The sequence below is a fragment of the Catharus ustulatus genome, chromosome 8, assembly GCF_009819885.2.
Source record: "Catharus ustulatus isolate bCatUst1 chromosome 8, bCatUst1.pri.v2, whole genome shotgun sequence".
Taxonomy (NCBI): domain Eukaryota; kingdom Metazoa; phylum Chordata; class Aves; order Passeriformes; family Turdidae; genus Catharus; species Catharus ustulatus.
This window is the reverse complement of record NC_046228.1, coordinates 7229887-7242541: the sequence shown is the minus strand read 5'-3', so window position 1 is coordinate 7242541 and position 12655 is coordinate 7229887. Positions and strand designations below refer to the sequence as shown.

The window sequence follows — 12655 nt, the reverse complement described above, 5'->3', positions numbered from 1 at the left end:
TCACGTTTTTAAATACCAAGTTTTGTTCTAGTTCTGTTTTATGTGCCTTTTGGACATCTCCCAGCATGACTTGATCCATAGCAGAGGAGTATGCAGCACAAAGAACAAGCTGGCCTTTTCAGCCATGAAAGTGAAGCCTGAGTTGGCCTGCTGGAAGACAGTTTGGTTGAGAATACAGGAACCAGGAATTTGTGAAACTATTGCTAAACATCTAAATTGAATATGACTATTTCTAGCATGATATCTCATAGAAAGTGAGAGAAATTTTTCCATGTGTACTGAGAAACACTGCCTAGTAACAATCTTTTAAAATGCTATGTTCCTTCTAGAATGCTATGTTACCCCACTATTTTAGACATTATAATGAACACGTTTTTTCTATGGAGAATAAACCTGTGCATTTCATAAAAGTTATGGTGAATGTGATATATTTCTTCAAATGAAGAAGTAGGCAATAAAAAAATTATTAACTGAGGGGTTGTATATAATTCATGTGTTTGTACATATATATATACATATAAATGGCATATTTAATTTATATATATAATGACATATTTAAGTTGCATTATTACATAATTTTATATATATATTCATATACCATTAATTCACAGAATATACATTGTGTGTTGTAGACTTGAAATATTGATAAAGGGTGGAATTAATTACATTTCCTTACATTATAGCTGGTAGTTTTATTGATTAACATGAAATTGCCTTAATTGGCTTCACTGTGGCTATGATGACTTTCATTGGGGCACCACAGTATGTGATTCTCATCACTTAGTGTATCTTCAAACAGCTCAGATCCATTCCTACAGATTTCCATGGGCAATAAGTCTTCCACAATGGCAATATTTTGAGTAAAAGATCCTTTATGATAAAAGGAGTTTGTCCACTATGGGGTGAGCATGCAAAGTCTTGGAAAGAATTGACAGATGGAAGGAGCACAAAGACTTGTGGCCACTGAGGGGTGAAGCTGTGACTTTAATAATACAGTGTTTACCCAGCCTTTTCTGCTTAAGTCTCTCTGTATGGCAGCTGGCATTTTATTTTCATTGCTTAAAGTCACCTTAAACAATGACTATAATTCTGGTTAAAATGTCAAACAAATCTAATTGATCTACCTAACTCGTAGTTATTTTATTGTCTTCAGGTTTCTGAATGTTCTGATTCTGCATAACAATGATGTGTAGAAATTTAATCAAATGAGGACATCTATCCAAATGTTATGTCTGAATAATGCATATTCAAATTGAAAGGAAACATTTCCAGTTACCCACCTAACCATGAATCTGAGGTCATTCTTTGTTCCCTTACTTTTAACAAAAGAGGTAGTAAGAATCCCATGCATTTCTCATTAAAATTAACAATACAGGAGGAAAAAAAAAGATTTTAAATATGCACATCATTATGTAAGACTAATTTTTTTTCAATGTAGGCGGGTTTTTTTTCTTCTTTTAGAGATAGTGTAGCCTTACATCAGTTCAAATGTAGTTGTATACAATCAGAGGAAAAATGTTTAAACATCCCAGCATGGGTATTTCCATTTAAATCTGATTACAGTGAAATAAAACTGTAGCTATTAAAGGTTTAGAAGAACTACAAATACAAGCAGTAAAAGAAGACAGTTAGTAAATGAGGTAGTAAAACATTTCAGCAGGGCAAACAGTTTATAGCACTCAGCCTTCCTGTAGCAGACTGTGCTATTCACCACAGACCCGCGCACTGCTCCCCGAACTGCACTTAAACCTGCAATTAACCTTTCACGCCTAATGAAGCTGTTTTGCTGCAAAATTAAAATATATAGTACTGCCTGCTTTTACAGAGACTGGGAGGAGAGCATCTCAGAATGAATGACTTTTTCAGATGCTCTTGTTTGAATGCAGGATTAAAGGGCTATTTGTATATAACCCATGAATGCGCTTTTCAAGGTAATCTCATTTGATTTGCTGTATTTTATCCCTCTAATTATTAATGGTTTTTCACTATTGTGAAAAAAATTTAAAAGGAAAAAATTCACACCCCAGTAATTTTATGATTAGAGACTTCCTGAAAATAAACTGTTACCATTTAACTTCCATTAGAAAAGACAATAGTTCTGCTAAAGATAACCAAGTTCATATTGCTTCCTCTGGTGTTTTCCTCATTGTGGATGCAATTATCTCTTACAAAAATTTACTTTCCACTTACAATTTGACTGGGCTCACTTCTTAATGACTTATGCATACATATCCTTAAGACAAGATAGAGGTTTTTTAACCTGCATAGAACTAGGTCAGGTTATTTCTATAACATTTAGTAGGAAAAAACCAAACTAAATTTAAAAATAGGGCTGGTTCTGCCACTGAGATTGAATTTCCAGAAATTAGAGGTGACCTGTTGAGTCTCCATTTGGGATCCTTACTGACTCCACTGTTCCTTTCTGCCATGCTGTTCAAGAGTGAGAAGCAAACAGAGACCACATACTGATTTGGAAAATAGCAGTTTGGATGTTAGGTAGGATATTTAAACAGCAGCATTCAGAGAAGGTGGGGTAAATGTAATAACTTAGGAGTTGAGGTAATGCATCTAGAGCACTGTACAATTTACAGTTCCAACTTCAATGACTGTAAATGTATTCACATTTGTTATTTAGATTAAAAACCTGTAACATCAAGGGAATGTTTTGGGTTGGTGGTTTTTTGTTTGTTTTTTAATGAATATTTAGGCCACAGCATTTTCTTCTGTTTTATTTTGATGTAAATTCTCCTTGCTCAAAGTGTCTGTGCACAAGCTTGACTTGGTAAATGAAATTCCTTTGGACTGCCAGTCTGAAATAATGAATTGTTCCCCAAGTTAATTGTATTGCTTTGATAACAAGGAACTATGCTGGGCGTAGAGAACATAATAAATGAATTTCATCAGATGATTTGTGTGATGTTTTGAAAAATGATCTTCTGTAGTGACCTGATTTTAATGGAATTCTATCAGCATGCCAGCACATCCCAGTATGTAGTGTTAGACCTCAGGATTCCTTTTTGTTAGTTGTTATCTTAAGTGAAGTTAGCTCAATACATGCAAATATATTTTAAAATAGCTTATTAAATTTAAAAATCTGTTTACTAATAATACTCCCTCTGTTTAGCATAGTCCCTAAGCCTAGCTGTTGAAGATGGGCTGACATGTAAACAATCATCAAAATGTTATTTGGGTTTTATCCCTCAATTTGCTAATACCAGATACTGCTTCAGCTTTAAAGGTACCTCAAAGATTTCATCAATTTGATTTGTCAAAGTCCAATTTTAAGCATCACTGGCCATTGCCAGGAAATATTTGTGTATGTGAGAAAAAATAACTTGATTAATCTTGGCTCCTACATATCCTGAAATGTATCAATGATAATTTTACTTAGTGTTTTACAGTATCATGCATTTTTTTAAAAGCTGGATGCACATTAATCAATTCCTGCAACTTTTTTGTGACTTAAGAAAGGTTATGTTATCAGTGTGCAATAGCACAGATTTTTTTCAGGATACTGGAAACTGAACTGAATCTGACCATATATTTTTTAATATGAAAGAAAACTGTAGCAACACTTGTTAGTGAAAAATAATTTTTGCACAATTTCTTAGTAGATAAGTGCTGTAATGAGGGGTTGCATGAAAAGTATTGCAAAATTTGATTCTGTGTAATAGATGAATTGAGTTTGATATTGGCTTGAGATAAGAAATACAAACTGCCTGTTAAAGATGGTGAAAAGTATTTTCTAAGGTTTCCTTGGAGAGTGGTGGTGTTATTGGTTGGAGAATGAAATGTTTTGAGCAGTGTGGAGAACCAGCACCATCCTTATCTACATTTTGGGTCTATGTAGATGTGGTTTTTATGGTTTGTTTGTAGTTGAACATATAAATTATGTGAATATTCCTAATCCATTTGATTGCAGTATCACCTGTTTGAATTTAAAAACATAGAACTACCATGTATTAAGTGTGTTGTTAATCACAGCATTTTAGAAGTCACAATTTTTTTACAAGGAGGCTGTAGGAACAGCCTGAGCTTGTGTCAGGAGAGATTTAGGTTGGGTATTAGAAAAAATTCTTCATCTAGAGGGTGGCTGGCACTGGAACAGGCTCCCCAGGGCAGAGGTCACAGCTCTGGCAGAGTTAAGAAGGACATGGACAATGCACATGGTGGCATTCTTGGTATTGTCCTGTTCAGGGCCAGAAGCAGGAGGTGATGACCCTAGCAGGTCCTGTCCCACTCAGGATATTCTGTGTTTCTATGACTCCAAAGCATGCCAGTCTATGCCCTTGGCAATACCCTGTCAGGATTACAATAGGTCATAAAATATCAACAAATTAACCAGAATCCAAAACAGAAAAGTTTTAGTGAGTTGAAAACATTTAGAATTTACCCAGGAGATATTTTTGTTTCTTTTTGTGGTAAATACTAACTCTGAATATTCTTTAATTAAAGAGGTATACATATATATATATACATTTTTTTTGTTTGTTTTTGTTTTGGTTTTTTTTTGTTTTGCAGAGGCAAATATTGAGGGGTAAAATGTTATCCTAGCTGCAGTTTCTGTTTCTCTCTTACTTTCTGATTTGATGGTTTCATCAATTTCTAAATGCAATGCACATATATTTCATATGAGAAAATTAATGTCAGAAAGTTTCTGGTCCACACAACCAGTAGAATGGTCATGCTAAGATCACACAGCAAATCAATGAGACACAAATGGAAATCAGTTCTCCTTATTTCCAGTCTGGTGTCTTAACTGCATTTTTTCCTTCTGCTGTTTCTTCACTGTTACCAGGTAGCATTTAAGAAAGTGATAACTTGTTATCTGACTGAAATAGAACTGATCACTTCTGGGAAAGTACATAAACTTGGCTTGAAAGAAACCATCACGCTGCTCTGGAATTCTTCTCAGGAAAACTGAGCATTAAATTTTGTTTTTGCTTTGTCTTACAGGTCTTGCAATTGCAAGTGCTCTGATAGACATTTCACAACAGAAGCCTGCAGACTGTAAAGATAAGAGTTCAGGAGTCAGAAATCGAAAACATCACCTTTCAACACGTCAAGGAACTTGTGTCTGAGAGTCAAAAACTACAATTGTATATTCTGTAATGTTTTCTTTTTAAATGGCTTCCATTGAAAGCTATACTACAGCCTCAGTTTTTGTGGAGGCAAATCTATGAATGAACACTTGAGGTACTGTGCTCTGTTTTAGTCACACAGCCTGCTATCCCCCAAAGCAGAACAAACTTGTGGTAGGTATGAGTATGTTTGATGAGCTTTAATAAAAAGAGTGGATCCTGGTATCAACAAAATAAAAAATAAAATACTGAGTATTCTTAATCATGAACATATCAGAGCAGGGAAAATCCTTGGACAGAAATAGAAAAAATTTTACATTTTTTTTTTGTAATGTAGAAGCAAATTGTATGATTGAAAACTGAGCAAATTCCAAGACACTAAAGGAAATTTTTGTATAGCTTAATGTAATAATGGGAATTGTACAGTTCTTTCCTTTTAATTGGCATTAAGATTTCTTTCCAGCAAGCAGGAACTAAAGAGAATCATTAGGATTTAGATGTTTTTTTACCATTGCCCAGAAGAAGTAGGCATCTATTGAATTTAGCAAAGGTGTATCCCAAAAACACCACATGTAATATTAGGAAAATAATTCTATCAAATACTATGACTTGAGCATTTTTTCTTTACATTGGAAAAACCTCACAAACATAATTTGGGCTGCAGAAGAGTGATGGGTGGGCTTTCTTTTCTGTACCCCAGAGTTTTTCCTGAATTAGGGTTATTTTACAAAGATTCCTCCATGCCAACTAAATGATCAGCAAAATTAATTGAGCATTGAAAAGCTGCTTTACAATATTTTTTCCCCAAGAGAGTCTCCAAGACTGCAAATCTAAGGAGAGTTGAACATGTTGTTATTCAGCCTGCTCCCGTTTCAATATTGAAATTTGCTAGTATCTATATATTGTCCTGACCTGTAAACAGAAGAAATTCATCCCAGTTGGCACTTTGGCTCTTGTTTTTATAATAAAGGATTATAATAAAGGATTTTTTTTTCCTCACAACTGCAGAATTTCATCTCATTGTCACTTTAGCACCTGTTAAGGAATTACCCTAAATAAATAAATAAAATAAAATAAATGTTTAAAAAGTCAACTTGCTTCCAACATTAGTTATCAAATCAAATCCCACAACCAGTATGGAACCTCACACAATCAGTACTCCAGAACAAAAAGCAGATGAAAGAATTTCCTTTGTGCAGGACTTTAGTCTTCTGGGGGCTCAGTAGCCCCAACAGATAGCCTGGCAACCAGCTTTAATGGCCCTTGGTCTTTTTATTTGCTCAAAATTCATGAACATAGAAAAGAGTAAGAGAATGCTAAGGGGCAAGTAGCAGATGTGTCATATTCTCATTTATGCATTACACACTGACAGAGTGTAATATGAAACCAGTAGTTTTGTACAAGCTTGATGAAAGTATAGTTTCTCAACTCCAAATTTGTCACCATCCTAGTACAGGAGAGTGATACAGAGGTATAAATGTCTCATGTAATGATAGACTTTTGGTAAATATGAAAGATATAAAAAGATAATTGATGTTTTATTACATATCTGTATTTTTTATGTTCTTTTTATTTCAGGAAGATGATGACATTTTACTGTTTATAGTTGACTACATAGTTACTTGCATGCCATGGTGGTGCAGTAGCAGTAATAAAGCCCTGTTGTGAGTTGTGTTTATTTCCTAAAGCCATTCATACATAGAAGTACTCAGCTTAATTTGGATGAGGACTAAATGTAAAAGTAATTATTAAAAAGGAACAGTTGTACAGTATGTAGTTATATCTTATACAGGAGTGTTAGGTTGCATCTAACCATGACTGCTGTATTGTTTTGATAAATTATGCACTTATGAATTATGGTATAATTATTTCTTATACTGGCATGATTGTTTCAGTATTTTCATATCTTAAAATAAGATTATTATCTTAAAATAATACCATCACAATCTTGTGACTTTTATTGCCTATTCTGACCTCATATAACCTAAAACTTTAAAAATGTATTTTTAAAGGTTCTGCTGGGAACTTTGAACCAGTGCTACTTAGCCTAGTGAAAAAATTGTCCTTTGAAAACAACCCTTTCTGCCAGTTGTAAAGTTAATCTGTTCAAGTGAATATAAACTGATGGGACTGGTTTACATGATGCATACACTTAGGAAAAAGAAAGAGCCACTTTTCTGGAATATATTCCAAACTCTGAATTATCCTCAACCTAAGCATTTCACATAACAAATACACAGTGTGTGTTTTGTGAATGTTCTGGAATCCCCATCCACAGAAAGATCATCCAGTCCTGTAGGGGAGTTTTGTCTGTGCTCTCTCATACAGGATTACATTCCTCTGTATCTTAACCAGAGTTTGAAAAATACTTGAAAATCAGGTGTGACTTTTAAAGGGATTAAGATATTTTATTGCGACACTGAAGATAGGCAAATAGTGATCAGCCATTTTACTGTGTTTTCAGGTAAAAATGTTATTTTACTGTACAAGAAAAGCATGTTTGTCATGGGATCATTCAGCATTTCCCTTCACTCTGAGAATTTTTTTTTCTAAAGTATCTTTCTTCTCCCAGGATCCCTGATTGCATGCAAATAAGTAAATTCATATAATTATGAAGTAAATAAAAATACTTATATAATGGCCACACTTAAAACCAAGAAGTTTGCAAACACATCTTATACCAAAGCTTTCTTTTTGGAAGGTATAAATAGCATAAAAGTCTGATAACTACATTTTGTTAGTTGTTGACAAGTGCAAACTTTCTGGTAACCACCACATCAGAGGAGATGTTTTATGAACAGTCCCATTATGATGGTGTCAAGAAAAGGCCATATTTTTTTTAAACCCTGTTCTCCAATTTAATTTTGGAACCCTTTCTTAGAGTCAGAAAATGTTGAATGGCCTGTTTTACTCTTAATGTGATTTATATTGGATGAAAAATAAAGGAGTAAGTGCTGTTCTGGTAAGTAAGCCCCAGTGAAGTTCTGATTGTCAGGATTCAACCTCCCCCTCCTCAATCCATGGATTCTGCTGAGGGAAAACCAGCAGTTGCAAATTACTGTTCCAAATATGAGACAGCCTGTCCATGGTAACATGGGTTTAGTGCTTCAGTTCCTTTTTGTATTTCTATATTTCTATAAAATCCTGAAACTACTTAAATCGAATTTGCACACTTCAGAATATTTGCTTCCGTTCATTACATTCCTATGAAATGTAATGAAATGTTTGTTTACCTGTACAAAAAAAAAAAAAAAAAAGGTTATCAATATGTTGCCACTATTAAAATTATTTAATAAAAAAGTAAAATTCTTAAGCCATGAGTATACCATTAAGGAACATTTGAATTCATCTGATTTGAGAATTTTCATACCTGACTGCTCTTTTTATACACAGAGTTTCCTCTCATCTTCCCAAATCAAAAATGTTTTGACAATTTCAGATTAGAGCATGGAATTTGTTATGTGTAAAATCTGCAGCAATAATTATTTTCTAAATAATTTAATGTAGAGGCTGGAATCCTGATGGTAAGAATTTTAGTTTGGGATCACTTTAACAGATGTTCAATCTTCATGCATAATAACTTTCCTAGTATTCATATAAATTATAAAATCATGATGTACCTAATTTCATTGCCAGTTTTTTAAAAAGCATCTGAAAGGTTTCTTGACAATAAAGAAAAATTCTCTGTTAAAGGTAATTTACAATTCCTCTTTTTTATACGCAAAGTTGTCCTGTTCAGAATGTTTGACATTACGTGGGAAAATTAAATTAATTGACTGCATTTTTTCCACTCTCTAAGGTGCAGCATTACCTGAAAAACTGAAGTTTGCTGATACTTGTTTCAGATCTAGAATAAAATATGGAATATCCAAGGCTCTTTTAGGTGCTTATGACAAATAATAACAAGCCCAATGATGTCTGCAGGTGGCCAGAACTTCCCATGCTGCCTTCGGGTGTACTTCCTCATTAAATACTAACAACATAGGACAAAGATGGCAAAAAAAGTCCTTGCAGCATCTGGGCTTGTATACCTCAGGGCCATCAGCTTTTCCTTACTTAATGCAATTTTACTTTCATAAGGATTTTTTATATTTCTATATGACTGCCTCTATGGCCACATGTGGCCATTCCTATGGCTGCAGGTATTTCTGATCTGGAAAATTATCATCTTGTACATAAAGTTGGAATTCTAAGGGCTCTTTGAAATTTATTGTGAGGCTGAAAAGGGTCTAACATTACCCCAGGTTTGGTCATGTCTGCTGAAACTTGTTTGTGTCTTGAAACAACATTTCTGTGCCCTTGCTGATGTGTTAAAAGCTGCTTTTTTCTAAAATGAGAAAGCAAGAGTAGGACCAATGGGCAAACCAAACAAATATTTTTAAAGCATGTGTGTGTGTGTGCCTATATATATATATATTTAAATATATATACAGAGAATTGATTATGCAATTGGTTTCACAGCTGATCTTAATCAGAACATTCTCTCAGCTTCCTCACTTATTACATTGAATAATATGAGGGCTAACTCAGTGACTATTTAGGTACATAATAACAGCCATTTCTACAGAAATAAAATCTTAAATGTTTGTCCTCTGAGTGAGGATATAGAAATGTGCTTGAAGCACTGTATAGAAAATGTTATCAACTATCATTTGTTGTCAATTATCAATTGTGTATCAGTATTTTCAGCATGTCCAAGACTGAGTGCAGAAGGTGAGGCATCTCCTGTCCTTTTGTATCCTTCCTTTCTTAGCATATTTTCCTGTAGCTGTTCTTCTATGCTAAGATCAGAGTTAATAATACAGAAAGAATATTAATTTTGACAGAATTGCTACTCATTTAACAATAACTGTTTCTATGATATTATCAAAACAATGTTTAGCTATGCTATTTTCCAATTTTAGCAAATGCCTTTTTCTCAAAGACCTTTCATTAGACAAGAAGCAAGAAAAAAGTAAGATGGAGCTCTTCAAATACATTTCAAGACCTAAAAGATATCAGAAAGATTTTATTCTCCTGAGAATAAGGAGACCTTATTCTAAAGTCAGTATTTTTTTAAAGTCATTTTTATTATATGACTTCTAGGGATTAACATGAAGCAAAATTTATTTTTTCATGTGAAGTCCTGATGGTGTCTTAAGACATTCAGTTATAAAATACAATTGAGAAAAAATAAGCATAGTTTTGGAACCTAATTTTTAGGATAACCAGCATGGATGTTTTCATGAAAAACTCTACACAAATCATCTGTTTCCTAAAGCTTCCTCTCAGACATGAAATTTGTCAGTACTCCTGCAAATCTCCTCTTCTCCATCCCTTCCCATAGCACTAAGAGCCAAATTGTCAGATATAAAAATATTTTAAATCTATTAATACTGTAATTTTGTTTCTACTTCTAACAAGATGGTGGAAATTTGGCCAAAAAAAATTTCCTAACTGAATACTTATGCATGACAAAATTACCCTTACTCGGGAATATTTAAGATTAATTAATTAATGTATTGAGAGTGCTCAGAGCTCTTTACTGATCTAAAAATATCAGTCACTGTAAGAGTACTGAGTATATTTTAGATACTAAGTTATTTAGTATCAGGTTCATTTCATAGTGCTGGGTGTTTGTTTTTTATAGCACAATTTGAGATACAATTTTAAAAAAACAGCAACCAAAACAAATTATTTGCTGGCAGATATTCAAACTTTTCATATGACAATGGTCACAGAACTTGCTCTTGGTTCTGCTTGTCAATGTCATTTTCATTTTCTTGGTAAATGATTTACTAGCATATTGCTGGTACATTGCTAGCATATTTACTAGCATTTTTTTTTATTATTTGGGGTTAGTAGATATCTGATTTTATATTGTTTCATCTTTGTTCTTTTTTCTGCAAGTAGGCGTTTTTCATTCACCACCTTCTGCTTCATTCTCAGTTGCCCAGACTGTAGGATCTCAAAGGTGCTCCACTATTTTGTCCACTGCAGTGTGAAAATGTCAGTGAATGTAACATTTTAACCATGTTGAGGAATATCAGGGTAATGCATTTCCATGCCTTAATCCCTCATTTATATTAAATGGGCCAGAGATTTTACACCTTCTTCATGCTCCATCTTCCTATTGCAAATTGTGACTGTGCCTGTTAAAAAATGTCTTATGGAGTTATAAATTCCTCCAATGTGGCTCAAAGGCCACAAAATAGCAGTGTAAGATTTCTTAAATCTAGAAGTGTGTGTATTCATTCTGACTATAATGTTATATATCTTCAAATAGCTCATGATTATTTAATATTTGGGAGAATTCCAGAATTCAAATTGGTCTTACTGAAATGTTCCTGCTTTATTAAAAACAAACAAACAAAAACCCCATAAAAACAAACCCCCAAAATGCAAACCCTTCTGAGAAAGCTTTTTAGGCTTTCAGAAAAGCACAGGCACTCTCTCCACCGGCTTTTACATTGCATTTCTGAAAACCACCTTCCGTGGTTCTGAAATTTGTTCAGCTATCTGAAATCTACAGAATTATTCTGTACAGCCCTTGGCTTTGTTTGCCTCCTTCTGCTTTTAATAATTTAATGGCAACCCTGTCAACACACGGTGCCAAGTTCTTCCCTAAAGCTTGTAATTGCCTCTTGGATCCCTTCAGAGCTGAGCTCCACAAACAGCTCAGGTCCATCCTTTTGTAACTTCCTTCTTTGAACAGAAAGGATTTTCATTGTTCATCAGATTGGCAAAAGAATGATGCTCTTTCCTCCAGGTGCATATTCTGCTTTCTTCTCAGGTATTAATGTTCCTTCTCTGCCCCATCCTCTCCACCATGCCCTTCAAATGTTCTGAATGGGCTTTGTCTCTTGGCATTTGCTTTTGATTCAATCTCATCATGAACCTGATCCAGGTTCTGAAGGCATGCAGTCCTTGCCACATTCTGATCCTAATTCCCTTCCAAAATCTTTGCTCTTTCCTCTTGGGAGTGTACTGTTGGTTTCTTCAGCAGTTCTCCTAAAGCATCTCCAAGCATCTTACACCTAGCATCATCTGCACGCTTCAGATAGAAATCTTCCAAAGCTTCAAACCTGTCCTTAGCTGTACTCAGAGTTTGCCTGATTGCTCAGAATGTGTAAGTTTTACTTGTAGCATATATGTTTGTCTCTGCTGGGACAAGGCTGTCTCCTGCAGAGGCATTTACAGTTTTAATATCCAGCCAGCTGTTCCCATTTTGGGTGCTTTTCTTGTACCATATGCACTCAAAATGTTCCATGACCTCAGGGTCCATCTTTTCCTTAGACCTCTCTATTATCTGCCTTCCCAAGATTTAGTCAAGCATTTTCTAAGAATTTGTTCCTCTTTATGAGGAAAAGTCATTGAATTCCAAGTAATATTGCTTTAATATGACCCCACTCCTTTAGCCTGCCCAGGTTTTTACAGTCAGCAGAGCTTTCAGAGTCCAAGGTATTGTTTTATGCCAAGGTCCAAGCAACTCTAGCTAGAGCTTGTGTGCTAAGTCATTGCCTAATTTCTGTGGTGCAATACACCTGGGAGTTGTTTTCTGCAATATGTGGAGGGTTAGAGGGGAATGTTTGAGA

General features: G+C 34.5%; 1 protein-coding gene across 2 annotated transcripts in view; it reads left to right on the top strand.

Annotated features, from left to right (window-relative positions):
• Positions 1-8778, top strand: part of ATRNL1 (attractin like 1) — a 435468-nt gene extending 426690 nt beyond the window's left edge. For both annotated transcript variants that reach the window (XM_033066085.2, XM_033066084.2), the window contains one exon: positions 4957-8778. In XM_033066085.2, coding sequence (XP_032921976.1) covers positions 4957-5081 — 125 coding nt within the window. In that variant the 3' untranslated portion in view covers positions 5082-8778. The remainder of the gene's footprint in view (positions 1-4956) is intronic.
• The last annotated feature ends 3877 nt before the right edge of the window (positions 8779-12655 follow it).